At 28.7% G+C, this 16,801-nt stretch overlaps 2 protein-coding genes and 1 long non-coding RNA gene across 4 annotated transcripts in view; 2 read left to right on the top strand and 1 right to left on the bottom strand.

The window, feature by feature from the left end:
- The window catches only part of LOC101508865 (probable polygalacturonase At3g15720), a 7,423-nt gene extending 860 nt beyond the window's left edge, over positions 1-6,563 (top strand). Inside the window, exons 2-10 of the mRNA XM_073367457.1 lie at positions 4,284-4,415; positions 4,589-4,729; positions 4,842-4,982; positions 5,093-5,128; positions 5,252-5,459; positions 5,630-5,714; positions 5,811-5,919; positions 6,030-6,134; positions 6,221-6,563. Coding sequence (XP_073223558.1) covers positions 4,284-4,415; positions 4,589-4,729; positions 4,842-4,982; positions 5,093-5,128; positions 5,252-5,459; positions 5,630-5,714; positions 5,811-5,919; positions 6,030-6,134; positions 6,221-6,451 — 1,188 coding nt within the window. The 3' untranslated portion in view covers positions 6,452-6,563. The remainder of the gene's footprint in view (positions 1-4,283; positions 4,416-4,588; positions 4,730-4,841; positions 4,983-5,092; positions 5,129-5,251; positions 5,460-5,629; positions 5,715-5,810; positions 5,920-6,029; positions 6,135-6,220) is intronic.
- Positions 6,564-9,460: 2,897 nt separating this feature from the next.
- On the bottom strand, positions 9,461-9,835 carry LOC101508548 (pentatricopeptide repeat-containing protein At3g62890). Its single transcript, XM_004516553.1, has one exon. The coding sequence runs from the start codon at positions 9,833-9,835 to the stop codon at positions 9,461-9,463; it is 375 nt and encodes a 124-aa protein (XP_004516610.1).
- A 2,346-nt stretch (positions 9,836-12,181) lies between these two features.
- LOC105851413 (uncharacterized) lies at positions 12,182-15,249 on the top strand. Of its 2 annotated transcripts, XR_001143147.3 has the most exons (3): positions 12,214-12,317; positions 12,420-12,772; positions 13,130-15,249. It is a non-coding gene; the product is annotated as an uncharacterized lncRNA (long non-coding RNA). The 2 variants fall into 2 exon arrangements; XR_012162689.1 differs by having other exon boundaries at positions 12,182-12,772.
- The last annotated feature ends 1,552 nt before the right edge of the window (positions 15,250-16,801 follow it).

Below are 16,801 nucleotides of genomic sequence, written 5' to 3'. Positions count from 1 at the left end.
AATATTTACTAAATAGTTCTAAATATTCCTAATGACCTTAGTTTCTATAATTATCATTATCACAATTTTTTCTCTAATTTAGACGAGTGAAATCTTTCCTAATCTCTTTCTATATATTCTATTATAGAAAACATATTTCAACTTCAAACTCAGATCGACTGCATAACTATCTTTGACTTTGAAAATACTATTTCACGACAGCAAACTAAGTCTTATTCAGATTTTTTTTTATTATAAAAAAACACAAAATTAAATTAAATCAATATAAAAATAAAATAATTTAGTAAATTGATATTAAATCAAATTATGGCTCTAAACCACCTATCCAATGAATGAAAAAGTGAGGGAGATAGGTCCTTAGATAAAGGGTCAGCATCTTTCAATGGTGGTGAGCGAACATAAATAAAATATTACATATATTACGATGATTATTTTTTATTTTTTTCTAAAAAGGCTAAATTAAAATAAAAGAAAATATATTGTAAGAACAGAAAATACATTTAAATCTAATTCTTAAATCTTCAATTATGTTCAGTTTAAGTTTTGACAAAAATTAAAATTTATAATTAAAAAATGAATACTCTTCAATTAAATTAAATCTTCGTATAAAATTTAAATTCTTCAATTAAATTACGAGAACTCTATATTATAACGTATGTAGAGCTTATTCAACAATTTACATTTAATACCATACAAAGAAGAAGATTTTTATTTTATTTGTGTGAAAGAAGAAGAAAATTTAAAACACTGGATTATGATTTTCTCAATTGAATAAAAAAAATGATTTTCTTGATTAATTACTATTGTTCACGTTGATATGTCAAAATTGTTAAATTGAATATCTCGTCCCGACCTAAGTTTAAAACTAAGAGCAATCGTGTGAGTTTATGATAATATATTTACCATCTCTTCTAATGACCACGTCATATTAGCTAGCAACGCATGGTCTTAACTCATTGGATATTCTCGTTTGAGTTGAAACAAAATGTTTTTACGGTGATTAAGTATTTTAAGTCCACCGTTGGCACTGAGTTATTGTTTTTTAGAGATGGTCCATGAGAAGCTCAACGACAAATATGGATGGAAATAAACTAGAATGTCGTCAGGGGCCTATGATATGACCTACTTATTGTCTAACCTATTTAATAAAAATACTAAGTTTAAGCTATTTTTAAAGCCTATTTATTTAAATAGGTCAGACTCAGAATTATAAAAAAAAACCTATTAGGCATGAAAGACCGGTCTATATATATTTTATTATTTATAAATGTTATTTTTTATTATTATTTAGTAATAATATTATTTTCTATTTTAAAGTCTATCAATTAGACAATCATTTAGTAGTCATTTCATATTATCCGCAATTTTTCTCAGTTCTTTTCAAGTTGATTCGTTCATATTATTATATAATTATTATACTATGTAAGTTTTCAATATTTACTATTTCAAAATCTTATTTATTTTTCTGTTTTATCTTTGTATTCCTTTAATAAAGTTAGCCTTTGTAAAATATGTTAAAAATCTTCTAGAAACTTCATTGAATTTTTTCTAATTTTATGTTTTATAAATAATAATAAATCTTAAATTAAAATAGTATATGCAAATTTATAAAAAATAGTAAAAAAAATGGATAAAATAGGTGCACTCCCTTTAGAAGTGTTTCAAAGTTGATAATAATATTAATTGTATTATTATTGAATATGTCCGAGTTTGTTTGAGAGGTAATAATGAATGCGTTTGTTTCAGAAAAGAATTTATTTTTTTAAATCAAAAATTATATTTTAGGGTTTAAAGGATGTTTGTTTCATATTTTTTTAAAATCATTTTGTTAGAAAAATTATTTTTTGTTTAATAGTGAATAAAGCTTTTAAATATTTTAATGTGAATAAAACTTTTAAATAGACTTTTAGGCTAGATTAATCTTTTAAAAAGGTCAAACCAAACCGAAAAAAATGCCTATAATAGGCCGTAGGCCTAAAAAATTAACCGTATATCTGACTTAGGCCTTTCAAAAATCTAACCTTACCTAACCTATTCCCACCCCTAACAGGAGAGGATATAGACTAAATCATTTTCAAAATATTATTTAGAAATATGATTAAAACAATAAATCACAAACATTCATAGTCATGATTTTAGAAATAATTATAGTAAAAATAAATTTTTTAATGATATAATTGTTATGATTGATTGACTTTTTAAAATCTTTTTATATTTACAATATATATAAATTAAATCTAAATCTTTTTATGGTAATTGTGTTAGCCTATCATTTCAAAAAAGTATCACAATGCAAACCTTTGAAAAATGTTCAACATCCTTTCAATAAAATTTTATTGTGCATTTAAAATACAATCTAAACTTTTTTTATTGAGCTATCATAATCAATGCCATTTTAAATATTCTAGATATCTTATTCTAGGATTAAAAATTGAATCTCTAATAAAAAGAAGATGTAATTTTAATAATTAAAAATTATTTTAAAATATTATATTTTTATCAAATTAAGCACAAAAAATTCAAACTAATTTATTTAAATTGTAAATAATATCTCTATACAATTTAAATCTAATATGAGAGTGGTCAGAATAAAAAAAATTACAGTTAATAATATAGTTTTTTAAAGTTCATGGTATATTATAAAAAAAGTTGTCCCTAATCATAGTAGACATATTTGTATCTGTGGTATATTTTTTTTACTCTTTAGGTTGTATTTGTTATTTTGTAACTTCCTTTTAGATTCTTTTGAAAACTTCACTTATGATAAAATAGAAAGAAAATTAAAATAAAATAATAATGTACAAATAAAAATACTATAAGAAATGAATATATGACATTAATTTACTATAAGAATGAGTTTTGATTTCTTGTAAAAAATTAATATCATATACTATTTAATGAATTTTGCTGATTTTTTTTTTCTCTTAGGCCGTATTTGTTATTTTGTAACTTATGTTTTGATTCTTTTGAAAATTTTACTCATCATAAAATTAAAATTAAGTTAAAATAAAACAATAATGTACAAATACAAAATGTACTATAAGAAATGATTATATGACATTAATTTATCATACGAATAAATTTTGATCTTTTATTAAAAATTAACATCATATACCATTAAATGAATTCTACTAAAATTGTTCGAATGAAAAATATGAATTTCAAAATTTCGAAAAGATATTTTATTTAGAATCTTTTTAGATGATTTCAATTAAATTAAATTCTTTATTTAGATTGTTTTTATAGTTTTTATTTAAATTTAAATTATAATATTTATGAATACAATAAATGTTGGATCATTGTTTGGATAAAATTGATTCTAGAAGGATGGAATAGAACTGATTTTAGAAGGATACGTGAAAATAAAATTGGTTCAAAATGGTATTTGTATAGATAAATTTTTATCAATTTCTATCTATAATAATTTTCTTGATTTTTTCCGTCTCTTTAACCAGAAATGTTTAATTATAAATATCTATTAAATACTTTGCTAATTACATTTGACTTTTATTACTTTTTAAGGTTATTTTTTTTGTTATTATTTTATAATGCCAATATTTTTATTCTCATTACAAGTTAATTTATTCATTTTATAGATTCACTTCTATGTATGTATTTCTTCTCACCAAATAGAAAAACGGACAATTAATTGAAAATAGTTGATAATTAATAAGATTTAACATGATTAACCTTTTTAAACGTTTTTTATATATAGAAAAAATCGTTATACCAAATTATTTTATATTGTCATTCGATTCGATTTCATTTTTCATTAATGTGCGCTAAAAGCCCCTTTATATATAAGAATATTAGATTAGATGTATGAGTCAAAAAAATTATATTAATTTGCATGCATAATCAAGTATAGACAATATTGTTTTTAAGCACACTCGTTGTTAGAAAATGCATACCATGGTGAGTTTTTTTTTTTTTTGAATGTATAGGATTATAGATCTGAATTATTTGTCCACTTCAACTAATTCAACCCAATTAGTTTCATTTGAACTAAATGGTGCAAAACAATTTTTCTACTCGTTATGTTTTTTACAATTAATTTAGACAACTAAACGAGTACTTGTATTTAAATGTAAATTCAACTAATAAAGTACAGTTACTCATTAATTACTCTTTCAATTAATCTACAATTAATACAAACATTAATAGTATTTAGACAATTAAATAACTACTAATACATGCACGTCTATGATAATTTCACTGTTTGCAAATAACTATAGTACTTTTTTGATATTTCCAATATTCCAATGAATATATTCATGATGCAGGACTTGCTTATAATTGGCCTTCTGATGTTTTGTATTGTATCTTGCAACTCGTGGGTTGGATTTTGTCAACAAAATACTTTTAATGTGCTTCAATATGGTGCCAAAGGAGATGGCATTTCTGATGATACACAAGTATTTATATCATTATTTATTTATTTATTTAGTTTTTTCATTCCATTTTTTATCATTTAAATGAACTATTCTTATATATTTTCTTTATAAGTACAAATCTAAATTAATCTTACATATATCCACTTTATAATAGAGAAAAATTATAATGTTGATATACTCGTGTGTTTCTAAAGGCCTTTGAAAAAGCATGGAAAGATTTATGTGGAGCACAAAATAAAGGGAATCCAATGCTTGTGGTGCCAGCTGGACATACATTTTTTGTACGTCAAATAGCTTTCTCCGGTCCTTGCAAATCTCAAAATCTTCATATTCGGGTACAAAACTTAGAACCCTTTAATTATTATTTTTCTTTCATATGATAATAACACTTGACACATCTAAATAAACTCATCAAATGATTGATTAAACATAATGTTGGTAATGCAGATTACGGGAAACATAATAGCTCCTAAGAGAGATTCATGGGGTTCATGTTCGAAACGGTGGCTTAATTTCATTAACGTAAAAGGAATGACAGTTGATGGATCAGGAGTGATCAATGGCCAAGGTGATGCTTGGTGGGGCAATGTAAGACATTTATTTGTATTAGAACTAAGCATCAATTATTATTTACAAAATTCATGATTATATATAATTTAGTAGATACACAAATAATATATTATTTTGCAAATTTGCAGCTTACAGGAACCGTTGGATGTATTGGGAATCCTACGGTGAGAAAGTTTTCCGATTTTTATTTTTCTATATAGTTCTAATTTATGTCACTTAGAATATGAATACATTTCAATTTATTTTAGTTAAATTTTTGTCTCTTATATGTTTAATGTTGAATGTAGGCTATGCTATTTGAAAGATGTGATGGGCTTCAAGTTCGTGGGCTCACTTTTATTAATGGGCCAGGGTCGCATCTCTATATAGTCCATAGCGAAGATGTGACCATCTCACATATCGTCGTAAATACGCCAGAAGATAGTCACAATACTGATGGAATTGATCTGTCAAATTCAGTTCGGGTTAATGTTCATGACTCTGTAATACAAAGTGGTAAATATATGTATTTGCATCTCAATCTAACTCTAGATTATTATGATCAATTTCCTTTTAAAAATCAGATGGTAAAACAGAAATAACTTTTTTTTCCATGTCAGTATGTTGTTTCTTTTAAAAAGTGATTTTAGGATTTTAATATTTAGTTACTAAATTTTATGATATAGGTGATGACTGTATTGCCATTAAAGGTGGATCACAATTTGTGAATGTCACCAGAGTTACATGTGGACCTAAAACTCACGGCATAAGGTTTGTCAAAATTTTTTAAGATGTAATAAATTTTAGAGATAAAATAATGTTTTTATGAATGAATAAATCATTGGCATGCATTTTATTTTGATGCAGTGTGGGGAGTCTAGGGGCTAATGGTGAAGATGAATTTGCAGAACATGTGAACGTTTACAATTGCACATTCAATGGAGCTATTAGTGCAGCAAGAGTCAAGACATGGCCAGTAATATACTATAATTTAATTGAAGATAAATTAAAAATCATATGATAAGACTATATTTATATATTTGTATCATAAATTTAATCCCAAAAAATTCCTTTGCATTTTTGAAGGGTGGAAAAGGATACGCCACAGATATCGTTTTCGATCAGATCATAGTCAATGAAATATATTATCCTATACAAATTGATCAACATTACATGGATAATCCAGAAAAGGTTACTATTCTTTCTCCCATTACTTCATGTTGATTTTATTCATGGATAGTAAGATGCATCATTTTTGTTTTTTATTTTGGATGCAGAGTTCAGCACTAAAGGTGAGTGATGTAACATTTAGTAATATCCAAGGAACATGCAGTGGTGATAATGCTGTTGTGCTTGATTGTGACAAGATAGGGTGTGATAATATTACATTGCATAACATCAACATTACCTCAATTGATCCAAAGAAGCCAACTTCTGCAGTATGCAATAATGTCAAAGGGATAGGAAACAATATTATTTCACCTAAGGTGCCTTGTCTAAACCAGTAAAGAGACTTGTATCATGTATATCATTATTTGAACCAAAGGACACCACGACAATAAGATCACACTAGCCCTTTTCTATTTTATAAGAAAAATATATGATACCCATCAAACACTATAGGAGAAAACGACTTAGTTGTAATACAACCAAACCAATCCTAATTTGAGCACATATATTGTAAAGTTCAATAAGATCATTGGTTGATTATAAATGTTTGCATATGTGTCTTTGATTTCACAGCATGCAGTATTAAAATTGATATTACTAACTATCAATACAATTATATTAAGAATACATGTATTTTTGCTATCCAAAAACTTGATTTTATTTCTTAATCTCTATTCGACTAAAAGTTGTTGGTTGGTATGACCTCGAAATAATCGGAATGTATTAGTTCTTTAAGAAATTAAATCAGAATTATACGCACAGCGGAATTAAATTGCGGCATACAAGATTAGCAATTGCAAGTAGATGGATAAGAGATTAACCAAGATGCATGCAAGTCAAATTATCAGTTTAAACAATATTACCTAATACAGAATATGTTTAACATGCATCTAATATGTTTAACATGCACCAAGAATTTATCCTGGTTCAGTTGTCAACGAGACAACCTACATCCAGTCCTGACAATCCAATCGGATTTCAGATTTTCTTCTCCAATAGAAAGAATCAATTACAGATTGTCCAGTTTCATCCCCGAAACCTATCTATCTTAATGATCTCTTTCCTATTGATCACCCTCTGATCCTTGTAGATACTCAGCAATCTAACACAGAATCAAAGTACGACTCTTTCTTGTTGAGCACTCTCACCCAAGAAAGTAGCCACCAGTTTCAAGCTGGCTTTTCTCGATCGCTTTCGTTTTTGTTTCAAAAGTATTATTACAAACAGAATAAAGGAAGAACAAAAAGTAGTCTTCAATCTTGGTCAATGTGACTTCTCACAATTCTGGATATTCAAAGATTGTTCATGAGAACCCTTGTCTTTCAAGATCACTTTTCCAGCTCTCTTATTGATTGTTGATAATCTCTTTGGCTGCGATCTGAAAAAGCAATCTCAGTGTGTTAACCAAGTGTTATTGAGAGTTCTTTTGTATATCAAGAATATTCAAAGTGTTTATCAGATTGTTATTGAAAGAATGATTGAAGACAGTTTACATAGTTTCTGAAAAACATATTAATCAATCGATTTACCAATCGATCTCTTAAAGTGATAAAACCAGTCTAATCGATTTGCCAATCGATTATCGTGTGTCTTGTTTTTCTTGAATCTTGAAACTATATAAGCCAATCGATTTACCAATCGATTCTTTAAACAACATTTTTCAGTGATTATGTTAAGACTGATATGCATCGATTTCGTAATCGATTGCAGATGTTATGTTCAAACTGAAACACATATCAATCGATTTCGTAATCGATTTATTAAGTCCTCATAATCGATTAACAAATACTCAGAATCGATTTGGTCACAAGCTCAGAGTTCACTGGGTTTTCAAAAGGTCTGTCAATCGATTTGCCAATCGATTGTGTTTAAGTCAGTGACTCAGCTATTTTGATGTTAATCGACGTGCCAATCGATTTGTATGTATTTGTCTGAAAACGTTCTTACCTGGGGTTTAGTTCAATCGATTTCCCAATCGATTGCAACCAAACTTAACTTGATTGAAATTTCACACAATAGATTGTCCAATCGATTGTGTTTGTCACAGGGAAAGTTATTTTGCAAATTTGTTTAGGCAATCGATTTGTCAATCGATTTCCTAGTGCCCTGTGACTTCCCAATCGATTTGCCAGTCGATTAGTTTCAATCAGTTTTCATTTTGTGATATGTACAATCGATTTGTCAATCGATTAACTTGTAAATCAGGTTGCCACTGACTTGTTCAATTTTCAATTCTAATTTAGTCAGTCGATTTCCCAATCGATTATACAATCACAAACATATACTTATCCTTACACCCTTGTTATGAAATCGATTTCCCAATCGATTTACTCAGTGAATAATCAACTTTTGTTGATTTCTTGTGTTCCAAGCAATATGTTCCAAGTGTGTAGGATTGGATTGTTGTTCCTGAAATCTTGCTCAATTCAACTGTTAGATTTATCATATTGATGTATGAACATTGTATGTTTGTTAATTATGTCAAAACTAGGATTAAGAGGACTAAAGTCCAACATTTAGGTCATTTTCGTCCTCCCTAGGCTTATTCCTCCCCCTATGTTAAAGAACATTAGCATTGGGATTGAAATCGTATAACATTGTATGTCAGATCAATGACAATCAGAGCAATATATCAGAGCAATTACTGAGCATATCAGTTGATTAAGATAACTGAATTCAGATTAAACAACATGTGCAGTGTATCAGATCAAACAAACAGATATGCAACAGAGCAGTATGACAATATTAATTTGATAACAATGAATAACCTTGCTTATATATATATATCATTAAGAAAACATAAAACAGCAAAGCAGCAAAACAAACAAACAAGACATCACAAATAAAGAACTTAAACACCTATGTTATAATTCCGCTGCCTCTTAATCCTAGTTTTGACATCACAGTGAATTCCCAGTTTGTGGCCAAATCGATTATGCGTATTTGTAAATCGATTTATTCTGAAAAGTGCTTTAAAAGAATCGATTGGTAAATCGATTAGCTTATATAGTTTCAAGATTAAATTCCGTTTTTAACTTTGGTAGAAAATTTTGTCCTGATATTTACCTCATACTTGCTTTCAGAATGAAATCTAAAAAAGTGCTTGCTGGTTTAAATAACAGAAAATTCAGCAACCACAACTGTTTCTATTTTCATGCCTGTGTTTCATGCCTTTTTTTTTTCAATTGTGAGAAGGAGAAATCACCAACCAAGATCCATGTTTTGACATCAGTAGAAGACACTGTATTTAATTTCAAACATGTTTTAAAATGATGGAATCCCTCCACAAATGGTTGAAGTTTCCAGCAAATGAATGCAGAATCTTTGATGGTCTAATCAATTTTTCATTACCAAAAGTCTCTACAAGAGCACAAACCATTTTTGAAATGGTGGAAGCGATTGCGGTCCCTGACAACAATTCCTCTATTATAAACCTTAGATATAAACTTAGTAGCAGAGTGACAATCCTCACAAATGTGCAAGTTCTTCACAATCCTAATTGATGTTCCAGGGGGAGTGTTCAAAAGAGCAAAAGCTATGGCAAGCTTTTCACTATGTCCATACAAAGCATCTTCTTTATCTTCTTCATCAATGTCAAGCAACACTTGAGGTGTTGTAGGAACATACACTACCCTTTTGATTTCCCTGCCCATCTCATCCACCATTTCATATATCTCTTTATACTGATCATGAGACTTATCACCAGCAACAAACTCATGCATTTCATTGTTTATCAATCATCATACTCTGCGGAACCTTCTTCATCCCTCTCATATCCATCACCTCCCTCACCTTAGTCTTCTTGTCCCATCGTCGCAATTTCGTGTAAATGTTCGACAACAAAACATAGTTAGACTCGTGCAACGTTGAAGATAAGAACTCTCAGTTGTTGAACCTTGCTGACTGATGATCGAAGTGTGAGCTTTTTGACTGATAATTGAGGTTGTTGGACTTTATTAGATTTTACAGTACTACATGCATTTGTGGCACTGCATCGAACACTTGCATCCACATACTCCCATCAAGATGGATCACGCTTGATTGATTTATCTCTTTTTGATACCTTACTTTTTTGGATGCACCCTTTGTTTTAACCTTGTCAACAGGTGGACACATCGACGTAGTCGATGGATACTTTAAGTGCAATTTTGCCAGGTACATCAAGTTCATCAAATTTTTTGACTATCACTTCTATTTCATGTTTCACAAATGATTCTGAAAGTTTAGCCGATCCATCATCATAAAAAGTTAATTTAGTACACCAAACATAAATAACGTCTAACGAAATAGAACAAAAGATCATACTATACCTGGCTATTTCACATGCACAAAGTAGACCATGTGTTCTCCTAACTGTGCAACGACATTCATACTTATCTATACCTACATACTTCACGCGATCAAACTCTACCGCAATGTGATTTATTGCATTTTTGGACACAACACCACACAAATTGGCGTACATTCTGTTACTATGTCGATGAACCTTTTGAGTTATGTTATTTACAAATGATGTTATTATCTCACTTAATATAATCATGCTATTGATGGTTTCCTATCACAAATGTTGTTTTGTAATATTCTTTTCAAACTCAAGTGCGTCGACTCAACCCTTTGTGTTGTAGTGTTTCCAAAATGCATAACTCTATTTGTACATGTCTCAACAAATATTTCCTTGTGAAGAATTAATCACTGGTCATGTACATAATCATTAAAAATAGAATAGCTACTACGAATTCCTTCAAAATTAGCCAGATTCATTTTGTACTGAGTCTCATCATAACTGTAAACAACAGCCTACCATGTCTCCATTATTTGCACCTACTTCTTTTTTGAAAAAATAGTCATCTTGCACTTCGCTTTGACATTTTTGCATACATGAAACAAACATAAAAATTGACTGCTTTTGAAAAAACATATTCAACTGTGTTCATCAAAGCAATGTCTCTATCAATAACGATTACTTCAACTTCACCACCTGTAATATGTTTTTTCTAGATTTGTAGTGCCCACATAAAATTATCAGCACACTCATACTGTAGTTACACAAATCTCACACAAAATATCATTTCAGTAGATGTAACACAATAATTTCAAGTAATGACATTCGATACCTACATGTCTTGTATGTGCTATCCATAAACAATATTATGTGAAAATTATTTAAAAGAGTGATAGCATCTGGATGAGCCCAAAATATATCCCTCAACTCATCTGAACCATCGACCTTCCTATATCGATAGACGTATTTGTCGCATTCCATCAATGTCAAAAGATGCTGTATTTTTGTTTTATTACCTCTAAGTGATGAACGATATGCTTGACGTGCATTGTAAACTTCTTTTATTGTCGTCAAACTCTTAACATTATGATCCTTTAGTGTCATCAATATGTTTCTTGCTCTTATTGTGTTCTTCGTCATATCACCAAGTACAACTTTCTCTTTCTGAGACAATCGGCCTAAGAAAGCATGACCAATCAGTTTTTTGGTCAATTCGTGGTTATGGACACCGCATATTACATGCAGATACCATCCTTCACCAATATTTGATGGTGCACCTCTCAATCTAAATGGGCATTCACATTTTCTACTCCAAGTACTCCTCGTAGGTTTAAAATTCTTCCAATGTCTATATTTACCGCTTCTTTCACAACCAAGAATTAATTTTGTCTTTGTTCTTGGTCATGCTATCGCAGTTTCAGATTTAAAAATGACAACGACAAACTGAATTCTAGTAAACATATGTTAAATTGAGTTCACGTATATGGTTTAATTTTCAATCTTCATTGATTACGCAATCTTAATTCACGTAAACATACGTGAATTAAGATTGCGTATATACTGAGATATTGATTTTTCAAACTTAATTGATTACACAATCTTAAACCTGTAAACACGTAAACTTACGTGAAATTGAGTTCATGATTTAATTTTCAATTTTCATTGATTACGCAATATTGATTCATGTAAACGTATCTGAATTAAGATTGAGATTGCGTACACTGTTTATCACACTGTTTTCATATCTGATATTCCAGAAATGAGCATGCGAATTCGTGACAAGGTATTTATTAAGATAGGTTGAGTTGGCCTCAAATGTGTTGATAATTGCCTTATGTTTTTTAAGGAGACAAATTGTGGGACAAAACTTACTTTATTACTCTGCATCTTCATTTCATAAGATATTCCTCAAATGCAAATGCGTAAATTTTTATGCATCAGTCATGACTTTACAATTTAATACACTTCTCTTTCTGTATTTCTGTATCTTATTTTGAGAACACAAAACATTTTCTACTTTTCAGGCCCAGAGATTTATCACTCTTATTGACGAATTATACAACCATCATTCTGGCATATGTTGTTTGGCCTCCTCTTCAATTGATGAATTATTTCAAGGAACTGAGGAGGGCACACTTTTTGACTTGGAGAGGTAATTCCTATATGTTTGTATGGAAAGCTTTTGGATTGCAAAGTATAAATACTTTGGATCTACTGAAGTAGTGGTGTGATAATTTTCTTACCTATCTTAAAGCCATTGGTATTAACTGCACACTCTATTTTGAGACTGCAAGTGCAAACCTCTCTACTACGGAGAGGAAGACGACAAGGCTCCTGATTCTGCTGGAACTACAGTTAATGGTGAATCTGGAAAAAAGTATGTTTTCTTTTGCTTCTACTACTAACTATTAATTGGTTTCTAGATGATATAATTCGAAAATTGCTTGATGAGCTAGGGTTCATTAATTCGAAGCCTTGGGGGTTTATATGTTTAATTTAAATTTTGTGTTGTTTATATGATGGAAGATAATACCTATTAAAAAATTTGGGACAAAATTTTCTTGTCCATTAATTAGGTTGAACTGTATGAGAAAAACCAATTAAGCATATTTTTAATTGTCGATGAAATTAGACATGTAAAGGTGTTCCTTTTTGTCTGTTTGTGGAATTATATTTTGATCTGTATATATTGGTTATCTTTATGATTTTTTCTATGAATTTTGGGTTTCTGCAGGGGCTACGTTGGGATCCACATTTCAGAATTCTGGGTTTCTTAAGGCAAAAACCCTTCCTTATTTTATAGCTTCTTGTTGTTTCCTTGTTCTAGCTACTTTAATGATTTACGAACTTGAGAAATTTAAATGTGGTTTTAGTAGTTAATTTAAACGATACTTTTGATATAGAGTAAACTTTTTTTTGACACTCTCGCGCTATAAAAGTTTTTATTTTAAAATAGAAAACAAATTGGAATACCCATGAAAAAAAAATAGTCTTTAAAATCGAATTTTGAGTTTGTGAGTTTATTATGCGTAGTGAACGTCCTACCACATCCGTTAAAATACAGTTTTCAATAATTAATTATGTAGAATTAATATTAATTTAAATATAATTATTTCTCCTTATTATTAAATATGAATATCAATTGCTTTTTTTTTTTTTTGAAATAAATGCATGCTTAAAAAAGAGAGAGAAAAAAAAAAGATTTTTTATTAATGTGTTTTGACAAGAGTGTGATCTTACTTCTTCGTATCTCCCGGTGCGACGGTGAAAGTCACGTATTTCTTGAATATAAAATGCGGATGTTGATTTGTTTTAAAGAAAATTTGTTGTTATATATATATGTTGACAAGAAAATAAAATGAGCTTGTTTGACTTGAAAAATTATTTTGTCAGAATAAAAAGATGTCTCATCTAGTTAATCATTTTAAAAATATTTTATATTATTTTTGATTTTAAAATTAGTTTTAAAACCAACAAGTAGTACAACTTGTGTGTTAACAATTCAAAGATTAAGAAAAATCACATGTAATTAATAAAATTTAAAAAGTTGGTTTTATATTTATTTATTTATAAATTGTATAAGTTGTATAAATTGTGTTCTGCCACTTATGGATTTAAATATGTCACTTCTAGTTGACCTTTAATAATAATTTTTGTTTACTAATTTATTTATGAATTTTAATTTATTAATTTATATATGAAGATGAGATTTAGAACCGCCAAGTTGTCACAATTTGTGTCTTAATAACTCAAAGATAAAAAAAAATAAAAAAATATCACATCTAATTAAATAAATTTATAAGTATTTTTTATATTAATTTATTAAAAAATAATAAATAAATAAAATAAAAAGAGAGTTTTAGAAGTATCAAATTGTACCACTTGTGTCAAAACAACTCAAAGATTAAAAAGATATCGCATCTAATTAATCCTGAAATATTTGTATTTTTTATGAAATTTAGTTTTTATTTATAAAACAAATTAATTTTGAAATCATAAAAAAAGAAACTAAATGGGTTGAACTTAAGTTTAAGATTAAAAAAAAAAACTAAAGAATGATAGCTAAAACTCTTAGGATCTCTTTCAAAAAGGAGCTGGGTGGCTACGCTGGACGCATTAAAACGAAACATGTTGGCAAAGAAATATTGGAGACAAAGAAAGAAGGAAGAAAAGATAAAAAAAAAACAGAAAGAGGAGGCTGAGCGACAGAAAGGGACCAAGAATGATAGGAGGGACCAAGAAGGATAAGAAGATATCAAGAGTCTGAGCGCGACAACGTCAAATAGCATGGTCGTCGTTACAGCAGCGACGACATCGTTGAAGGTTTAAGTTTTTTAGTCTTATATTTTTTTTATTCATAATCTTATTTTTAAAAATCAAAATTTTACATTTTTATAATAAAAGAGTAATTACACAAAGAACTGATTCATTATATATAAAAAATATCTTTGTGTTTTTTTGTTTGATTTTGTTATTGAAACTCACTCTGATTTCTTTCTTTTCTCTTTATTTGTATATGTGTTTTTTATAAACATAGTTAATCTTAGATAAACGAAGATGTATTCGTATAATTTTTTAACTTGTCTGGTTGCTTTCCTATTTACCTTTGTTCCCCATCAATTTCCTGTTTCATGTTTACTTTCTTCCCTCATAATCTGAATTATTTTGTACACGGTTTTAGCCGATTGGACAGAGGTTTGTTGGGCAGTTTTTTTATTTGCAGATTTAGTTAATTTTGTTGGACTAAATAGCAGTAATTTGATTTGACTTAATATTGTAATTTGATTTGACTTAAAGTTTAAAATTGTAATTTGATTTGCCTTAATATTTCGTTAATAATTATGAATGCATATATATATATATATTTTGTTATTATATGTTTTTTTTTTAAATTTCATAAAATTAATAAAATAAAAACAAAATTAGAGTACTACAACTGCAACTACCCTGTTTAATTATTTTTTACTAGAAAAATATGAATAACAATGATTTTCATGTTATGGAAAAAAGATAAGTAAATATAAGACTTACATTTCCAATAAATGCTAATCAATAATGAAATGCAAAAGTACAATAACCAAAAGTATAAAAGTAGAGTGAAGTAGAATAACTGAAAAAGTACGTGAAACATAAAGTGATTAAAATGTTAAAGTGAGAATGATGCAATTTTGTGTGTGTCTTTAGATTGTTTACCTATGCGAAACAAAAACGATCGGATTGGTTACCGATCTGCTAGATCGACAGAAATAAAAGTGATCGTCTTCCGTATTAATTAACGATGCCTACCTAGATCACTAAGAATGAAAAAAAGGTAGTTGGTCCAATCTTGAAGGTAGATAAAGAGGGAGAATATGTATATGATACTTGCAAGTATAAATATAGGGTATGAATGATTCATGCGTGTATTATGCATTATGCAAAGTTGTTGAGTATAGGTAAAGTGTGAATGAAATATATGGTTCATGTGAGTAAGAGTAAATTATGCATGATTTATGTATGTCATGAATTATTGATCAATTCTTATTCATTTCTTTGATTCCCTGATCCTTATGCTCTTCTACGCTCCAAAATTCAACGGATAAATAAAAACAAATATTGTTTCCGCATGATGACTCTTCATACGTGTGACCGCTTTTTTGAGGCGAAGCAAAATCCATTGATTAAAATGATTATCCTCCTTATTATTTTTTTACACTTTCATATATCTTGAGAATCAATCGAGTTGCCGTGTATATATTTTTCAAGTGTCAAAATACTTAAAATATTTTTATATTTTCACATATTTCAAATTCCAACATTTATTATCATAAAATAACATTTTAAAACACTATAATAATCAATAATGAAATCAGATTAGTTTAGAAAGAGTGAATATTTATTATTATAAAACAAAATTTTGAAACAATAGAACACTCAATAATGAAAATGGATTGGTATATAAAGAGTGTAACGTACAACATCAAATGACAATATTGGAAAATGTACATTCACTACATTGAAACTAAAACAATTGAGGCAGGAGTTTCAATTTGAGGACGAGTGTGTTTAGCTTTAGTTGGAGGCATAACAAACACTAGTCATTCTTGTAATTTAAGATTCTTATTAGTCAGCTTTCAAGAAAAATAATTGCCCTAGTTTAAAGCACTTGATTTTTTTTTAATCCCTAACTTTTGCATAGACCGATCTTCCAAGTTTTCAATCCATCAGGATACTCTAATTTTTGCCTAAGTTGCCTTTTCAGGTTTTCAACCTATCGAGTCTATTTTTCAATCTTTTTTTTTTTGTTTATTTTTTTTCAAGCATAATATTTTTTGACTGCATCTGAATTAACTGGAAGTGGAAATTCCTCTCCATCCATTTTTGCGAGTATTAGAGCTCCCCAAGAGAATTTTTTTTCACAACACAT

The sequence above is a fragment of the Cicer arietinum genome, chromosome 4 (genome assembly GCF_000331145.2).
Source record: "Cicer arietinum cultivar CDC Frontier isolate Library 1 chromosome 4, Cicar.CDCFrontier_v2.0, whole genome shotgun sequence".
NCBI classification, from domain to species: domain Eukaryota; kingdom Viridiplantae; phylum Streptophyta; class Magnoliopsida; order Fabales; family Fabaceae; genus Cicer; species Cicer arietinum.
This window is presented reverse-complemented; position numbering and strand designations above follow the sequence as displayed.